This window comes from Macrobrachium nipponense, chromosome 10 (assembly GCF_015104395.2).
Source record: "Macrobrachium nipponense isolate FS-2020 chromosome 10, ASM1510439v2, whole genome shotgun sequence".
Taxonomy (NCBI): Eukaryota; Metazoa; Arthropoda; class Malacostraca; order Decapoda; family Palaemonidae; genus Macrobrachium; species Macrobrachium nipponense.
Genome location: NC_087204.1, coordinates 71,469,819 through 71,478,335, shown reverse-complemented (window position 1 = coordinate 71,478,335; position 8,517 = coordinate 71,469,819). Strand labels below are relative to the sequence as shown.

Here is an 8,517-nt window from a genome sequence, read left to right as displayed (position 1 = left end):
TACCCAATCAGCGAGTGATGTCTTATTTTCATCTTTTCTGGTTGGCTTAGATATGTTTTCTCGTATTCCCTTTCAAGAAATGTTTAAAGAAGTTCAATCAAGTTGCCTTATGTGATACCACTTCAAGGAAACTGCAAGGCTTCAATTTTGCACCATTTCAAAGAAATAATGTCTGCATGGTGTCAAGATTTGGCGCCAAGAGGCTCAGCCATACTAGCAAACTTGGTCCTATGATATCACTTCTATGGACTCGGCATAGGATCAATGTTGATACATGCCAAGACTAATGTGTGAAACGCGATACCGGCAACCTATATACTATATAAACTACCGATTTCTCAATGTGACTCATTTGGCCTGCCTTTTTTCGTCGAGTTCCTGACCTCACACAGTAGATACGGAAATCACACGAATTCATATGGAGATACAATGATCTATAAATGATAATGAACCTCTGATAAGGTCGCAAAATGATAATATATATATGTGACTTGGGATTTATTGTTGAAATAAATATTTCATCTACTAACATACAACTATTTATAGACTTACTTTAATAATGCTCAACGTTGAATGTACAACAACAGTCTCTTCTTTTTCTTCTTCAACTCTTTCATGGGATTTTGTAATCCACAACACAGGCCACTGTGCTCAAAATCCCTCTAATCTTTGTTACAATCTTCTGATATATTTTTAAGGGACGTCAACTGTTTTCTTCGTGGCAAAGATTAACAGCATTGCCCTTAACCACCTCAACTGCAACAGTGAAGGACTTATTATCTTGAAAGTACTCTTAGTATTGCTTTGAAAACATAAACCGCTTAAAATGCTCTGCCAGTATCCATCCGAAATCCAGATCTGCATTGAGACATAACACTCGCGGCATTTTTTGCATTCCCTGAGAAGCTGAGAGGTAAAATAATTGAATAATAGCTGCTACTCGGCATAAGTTAAAGCTACTGGCAGTGAGAACAATATGATCCACGGAAAACTCCGAGCCACAACACACAAACAATCTTCAATAGTATTCTGCAAACTGGAGTACTTCGGCTCCAACTGTAGCGAAACAGCTGGATGAGGTTTTTAGTTATTTCTACGAGCAGCAGTCGCTCCGTTAGCCTTTCTTTATTCTGAGGGTGGATTCAGTAGTTTGTCCCAATCTGGATACAGGGCGTCTTTCATCCTATTACAATAGGCGCCGAGGGAAGGGTATGTCTCTGCAAAATTATAAGATTGGTTAAGAACGCGATTGACGAACTGCTAAACATGAGATACTTATGTATTTTGCATGTATGTATTGTATGCAAATCTAAAGACACTCACCTTTAACAAGTGCCTCGTAGTGAGAACCCGGCACATTCCACATGAACTGAGAAAGCTGTCCAAACACAGAACAGTCTGCCGTACAAGGACGGTCACCACCGAAAAATGGGTCGTCACCTGAAAAATATGATCGAGGATTCTTTAAAAATTAAACTGCTTTCGCTTCTGCTGTACAACTAGCTTATCATGACATATATATTAAGAAAAGAAAAAAAACACTTAATATTTGTCTTAACATGGCGGTAATGCTCATCAGAATTATAAAAGTCATTTTTCCGACATAAAAATCAGACATGGATTCAAGTTACGTTTCTAATATACTAAATAGTTTATTGTTAGACCTAGTAAAATAATTATTATCAAATAGATTAACTAGATCGCAGGGATCACACTGCTCTGTTCATGCGGAAGGCTGCAATGACGCTTTCGTAATTTAGAGGTGAAACCTGGTGCGGGACAAAATAAGAGCAGCCAGGCAGACATGTGGGGAAAACCAAAATGAGCAGATAATAACAGGTGGAAAACGGAAAGTCCCAGTCATGGACCAAAAGAAAGCTGCCAATTACCAGGATATCTGGCGTCTCAACTCTTACCTAAGATGGTCGACAGGGTATGGCAAGCTCTCTTCGAGATGTTGAAGATCTCGTCCGGCGTGTGGCATCCGATGCCATGCCAGACGGCCTTCTCCCTTATGGCACGGGTCATGAAGAAGGGGAAGATGAAGTTGAGGAAGCGCGAGAAATTCTGCGTCGTCAGGAAGGTCTTGCAGTTGTCCAGCCAATAACGCCATGTAATCACGCACCTAAAGTGATGTGGGACATACGTATTTGACTTTAGCTTGATATAAACTCACCACATTCTCTCGGAGAGAGAGAGAGAGAGAGAGAGAGAGAGAGAGAGAGAGAATTCCGTAACTCTGCATTGCATAATTACTAATACGATTCAATGAAACCACATCCTAAATTATCAAGATGAGAGAGAGAGAGAGAGAGAGAGAGAGAGAGAGAGAGAGAGAGAGAGAGAGAGAGAGGTAAACTGATAAGACAAATTAAAACGCTTCAAATGTTGATAAGAATAGTTAGAACGGCAACGTAAATGATAAAGTTAATCGTCAATCACGACAAAAAAAATTACTTTAATTCATTAAATACCCACAGCTTCACGAAACTTCAAAAAATCCTAAAGTATGCTAACGTTCGCTCTCGGGAGCAAACTCAATCACACAATGGCATGACAATTATTTTTTATTACTTGTGCAGCTGCATGTAGGAAAAGCTAACACCACAGCACAATTACCGTTGAGTATGAAATAATTGTGATATATGCTCCACTAATACGGGAAGCAGAAAGATCGCATATAAGAGAGAGAGAGAGAGAGAGAGAGAGAGAGAGAGAGAGAGAGAGAGAGAGAGTTACAAGGATTAGGATGTCTCAAAGACTTGTTAGTCCATCCAAAGAGACATCGTATGCTCATTTATCTCTAAGAGCAGGTTTTACTGTCATTCACAGGGTCCTAATGATTTTGTCTAGCTTTCTTTTAAACTTCCACACTTGCTGTTTACAACTTCTGGTGGCAGTTTATTCTGTCCACACATCTTGTGTATGAAGAAGTTCCCGCATGAGATGTGTTGTATCTCTTCAGCTCTAGTTTCCATCCATTATTTTTTGTCTGAATTTCGTTTAAAGTAAATAGGTTACTGTCCACTTCTGTGGATTCAGTTATACTTCGTGGGGTGGCATAGAACTATTTCAAACACCTCTTACTTTACACCGTGGCCTTTCCAAATATGACTCACGTACTCTAACACCTCTTGAACCTCAACGCGACCCACGGGTTCTCACATAATTTATGTAGTTTTTGCATCCCTTTAATTAAGTCTGATGTGTTCTTATGTGCGTAAGCAATTGGGCATGTATACAAAATCATAACAAAAACCACTCCCCGGGTCAGTTGGATAAAAATACTTGGTTAACTTACCAGAATACATGCTCGTCCGCCATGACTCTTACGGCCTCCAAACGCGCAATATCTCTTGTGTCCAAGTGGCTGTCGACATCCACCTTGAACTTCTCCGTCAGGTACTGGACGATGACCTGCGAGTCCTCCACGTCCTCTCCGTTCAGTGTTATCCAAGGGCATTTGCCCTTTTTTGGCCCGTAGGGATTGTCTTTGTCTACCTGAAAGGGTTCTGATTTTAACTAAACTTCATAGTGATTGAGTGACATGCTTGCTTTTCAGTTATTATAAAAGTTGCTGATTTAAATTGGCCTTTCAGATCTGATTCATGAAAGAATGAGATGTTCTAGATAATTATTGCCTTATCAGATAAAACAAACAAAGCAAACAAGAAAAAAATTAAAAAAAAGAAAGAAATTACGGAAACGCAACAGGCAATTACTCACCACGTACTCAATTTTGGCCACTCTTAGAAAGGTTTCTAACTTGAGCGCGAACGGACTTAAGTTGAGACAGTATTTGCCCCTCAAAAACTGGTGAAGCATCACCACGTCCTTTCCCACGCTGTCCCATTTCGCTCTGGCATGAAAAAAAAATTTATAATAAAAAAACAGAAGAAACATAAGCGTTATATTTCATGTAGTGCCCGTGAGAGGGGTCATCCAATGTCTAAATCTAGATCAAGCATAAGAGAACAGATGAACTTGCTGAAGAAGCGCAGTAAAAGAGAGTAGACTATAAACTGGCACCATCTCCGAGTATATCGAAGGACTCGTTTGCCCGGAAATAATGCATAAATACACTGACAGAGTAGAGAGGCTCAAAGAAACTCACGCAGCAAGAATGCAAAACAAAAGAAAGACACTCCTGAGTCAGGCAAAGAGGGAGAGAACTAATCAATGACCTGTGCAATCTGGGGATTACTTAACTGATTCCCACAGAGTAGATGCTGTAAGTAACCTTCATGGCGTATTAATAATCAAGCGAGCCAATGCTGTTTAAGATCGGTTAATTCACAAACTAGATTCTGAGGGCGTTTTCTGTCAGGTGGAGACAACACTTTACCTCGGGGCAAAGTTCACAAGACCATCGCTTGTCAGTTAATGTTTAAGCCTTTGTTTTTTATCTCTTCTGTTTCTTTACAGGCTGATCGCACAAAAAAGAGACAGTGCTGGCATAAGAACACCTTAGTTTAACAACAACAATCATTTTTCTTCCTCACGTGGCATGGAAGATACTTTTCTTGAATCCATGATTTAATCTGGTTAAAAATAAAGTGGAAAAAGAATAAAGGACATAACACAACGGTGTCTATCCGGGTCCACTGAGATAGCTCCCATGATAAAAAAAAATAAAATAAAAATTATTCCTAGGAGGACAATGTAAACTGAGCAAAACAACTTGTGACTTACCTAAGTTGTTTCAGTTTCTTTCGTTCTCCGATCTTCCTTGAGACGACAGCGATGGCCAGTCCAGTTGCAATGACACAGCCTCTTCCCACCCAACTCTTGGGCCATATGTATTCGCCAATAGGAAACATTCTAATTTTATTGATCGCCAACAACAGAGTCAGAGGAAGGCTACGTAATCATCAGTCCGTTTGTCTGTCTGAGGGTCTGTATATATTCACAAGATATCACAAAAACCACCGATGGAATCCAAAGAAATTTTATGGATGGTGATTTATGGGCCAAGGATAAGTCCGGTAGATTGTGAGGTGGATTTGGACATATGCCTTTTTTTTTGGGGGGGGGGGGGTTGGGGGGGGGGGGGGTGGGGGGGGGGGTAGAGGTATGCGTTCTCAGGGTTCTTCCACTTCTAAGTATCTTTCTTCACGCCACACCTGAAACGTAAAGATATGATAAAAACTAAGAATATTATAATGTAAAGCAACTGGTCATCGAATGGGAAACAAAATTCGAGGAAATACACTAAATATAAGTAAAAAATGATGATGATAGAAAGGTTGTGTACGGATAAAAGAACATGTAGCCAACCTTGGAGTGATATAAAATATACTTATAAAAAAAACCCAGGTTAGGTAACAGGAAGAATTTGCGATGGATTCTGTTGATTATAAACTACTACTTATGAATACCACCAAAGAAACATTGAAATAAAACAAACACTGAAACCAAACTAGAGTTACAGATTGTAAAAGATGACTCTTGTAATAATAATAATAATAATAACACTGGAGCCTGTGCAAGAAACACCAGCTACCTTTCAGTAATAAGTGGTACGAGCACCAACCTGAAGGAGTGATAGAAAACGATCAGGCAAAGATCCTCTGTGACTATGGTATCAGAACAGATAGGGTGATGCAAATAGACCAGACTGTGACGTTGATTGACAAAATCAAGAAGATAGTATCTTCTTGATACTTATCCATTCTTGAAAAAATGGATAAGTATCAAGACCTGAAAATAGAAATGAGAAGGATATGGGATATGCCAGTGGAATTTGTACCCATAATCATAGGAACACTAGGCACGATCCCAAGATCCCTGAAAAGGAATCTGGAAAAACTAGAGGCTGAAGTAGCTCCAGGACTCATGCAGGAGAGTGTGCTCCTAGAAACAGTGCACATAGTAAGAAAAGTGATAGACTCCTAAGGAGGTAGGATGCAACCCGGAACCCCACACTATGAGTACCACCCAGTCAAATTGGAGGACTGTGATAGCAACAACCACCCCCTCCCCCCCAAAAAAAATATAATTAAAATTATTCTATCCCTTTCCTGCTATTTTCAATGACCATATTATAGAAAGGTGGAAAAGTGCGCAAATACACTAATGACTACGATTTTTTAAATTCATGAAGTGGCTAACACGGATACAAATACTTATACCAGGATTTTTAAACGCAAAATAACGCAACTTTTCTGCATATCGTTAATAGTCAAATTTTATAAGCTTACACTGACATTGCTATCCACAGTTGACAAAGCCTCTAAAATTGAAGACTAACAACTCGTCACTCTTATATCAAGAGTATGCACTCTTATTTTGTTAGTTTACGGCTAATCGTGACTGTTTGTTTGTTTTTTACATCGACATACGTCGTTCATATCCACACTGCTTTGTCCAGTATCCTATAATGCGCGGAGTTAAAATGACATAATTTTGATGAATATTTATGTACATCATAATAATAAACATTTTCAATATAAATGACTGCTACCGTAAAACACACACACACTTATATACAACTTGAGAAAATATAGCTAATGAGTGGGTCGAAAGGTAATATTAACCTCATTCAAAATACGTGCACGTTCATATGGATAACTAAAATCACTTTCATGGTTTGGCACTATACCGGGGCACTCCCCACAGCCTCCAACTTTCACACGTTTAAACTAAGCAATTCCCCCCCACCCCAACACACAAATTATATAATACATATATATATATATATATATATATATATCTATCTATATATATATATATATATATATATATATATATGTAAAAATGAAGGCGTTTACTATCTTCATTTATGAAAGTTCATATGTCACCATTTAGCATTATTTCGCTCTATAAAATCTCGTCCCTTTAAACGTTTAATGCTATACTTCCCCTGTGCACGTGATCAAATCCTTGCTGTTCAAACCGAACTTTATTTGATAAATGTTTTCAATCAGCAAACTTAACGAAATCGGCTACACAAAAAAGGTATAAATGTTCTTTAAAAAAAAGAAAGAAAAGATTGTTAATTGCTAAACGTGTGATTTTATTAACTCACGAATGTAGCAGCAGCTGTCTTCTTCTTGCTGCACTACTATAGAAGTGGTGGTCTCGTATCTGGCAGCTGACTCCGTAAACAAACGCTTTCGTAACTCCCGTTGGCCGGTTTACGTAACACTTATTACATTATGATTTTCAAGCGATTTCATTGTTCCAAGCTTCATCACATTAAAACAACACTGAAAACCAATGCTGCACTCTTCAAATTGACGAACAAATATCACATACTTTCCCACTTTCACTTGTTAACGAAAGATAATCAGAAAAAGGTGTGTACCGTTTCCGCTATAAACACACTTGAATCAATTCCGCGGTTTCAGCCGACACATTCTGTGGCATTAGTTTAGTAAACTGGATCATCAGTTCGGATTCGGCTACCAATCTAGATTCACCACAATAACTGATATACAAAAAGCAGTTAAAAATCCATTTTCCACTCTTTCTAAGGCTCCACCATGGGCAAATGTGACGACGCGTCTCACAGCAGAACACGACTTTCTACAAAATAATAGTCATCGCTTCAATTCTAGTAATAGAAAACGAATTTCTCTTCCATTTTCTATGAATTTACCTGCACCACTTTAATTTGTGGAAATATGGGTTCCAACGTACATGAGTTTATATAACAAATATAACGATTAATTCTACGTCGAAACCTGGCGTACCACCACTGTGGGCATCGACGTCGAAAACTGTTTAATTGCTGATAAAATTTATAAAGACAAACATTAAGTGCTGCCGTTTCAATCTTCAACTCCTCCAGGTAAGACTGCTTAAAAGTAGACTTCAATTACGTTATTTCTTTCTGGCCAAAGTTTCAAATAACTATTGGCTGCCGTTATTTTGTTCAACAGAGCGTAAAACTGCCCTGCTTTATTTCTTTAAGTATCGTCAGTTTTCCTTGCTTTCTTTTTATCTAGCTGTCTAACTTCAGGTCTATTTTGATGGTAGCAGATGCTAATTTTTATATAAACCGAATAAAAAAAAATGTCAAGAAATAAACGTTTATTCTGATATCTCAGTCAGCACTATCAAATTTGGCCAAGTGGTTTCAATTAATTCATAATTCTCGAAACAATTACGTCTGAATATAGTTATTTTATTTTAATTTAGTAAACTATAGCTTTCTCTGCATATTTTACCACTTTCATGTGGGATTTATATGTGTATATTTTTTTATTTGCATGCCATCTTAGTGTCTTCCCTTAAGAGAGAGAACTGAGTGAAGAAATACTTCGAGAAACATTTATAAGCACATATTTCTTTATACATGACCCGATTACTTACCCAATTTTGTTCAAAAGTCTATATCAAGGGTCTAGAAATTCTTGTGGTAGTACACGACTTAAAAGTTTTCGTCAAGGGTGTTTCTTAGAAGATATAAAATAACAAGGTTCCTGGCCCATCTTTAAACACGCTAAGTAAAACTACACAAACAGACGGCGGGAGGTGGGGGTTATACATCACTTCCGTGTTCGTTGTCAAAGG

At 38.2% G+C, this 8,517-nt stretch overlaps 1 protein-coding gene across 2 annotated transcripts in view; it reads right to left on the bottom strand.

Annotated features, from left to right (window-relative positions):
• LOC135223675 (failed axon connections homolog) overlaps nt 1–8,390 on the bottom strand; it is a 13,659-nt gene extending 5,269 nt beyond the window's left edge. The window contains exons 1-7 of one of the 2 annotated variants that reach the window (XR_010316558.1): nt 7,028–8,390; nt 4,693–5,123; nt 3,727–3,859; nt 3,302–3,501; nt 1,917–2,125; nt 1,324–1,440; nt 553–1,217 (exon numbers count right to left, since the gene is read on the bottom strand). Coding sequence is in view for 1 of the 2 variants with exons in the window: in XM_064262347.1 (XP_064118417.1) it covers nt 1,126–1,217; nt 1,324–1,440; nt 1,917–2,125; nt 3,302–3,501; nt 3,727–3,859; nt 4,693–4,820 (879 nt within the window). In the remaining variant the exon portion in view is untranslated. Of the gene's footprint in view, nt 1–467; nt 1,218–1,323; nt 1,441–1,916; nt 2,126–3,301; nt 3,502–3,726; nt 3,860–4,692; nt 5,124–7,027 lie in introns of those variants that run through there. The other variant, XM_064262347.1, reaches the window with a different exon arrangement.
• Nucleotides 8,391–8,517: the final 127 nt, after the last annotated feature.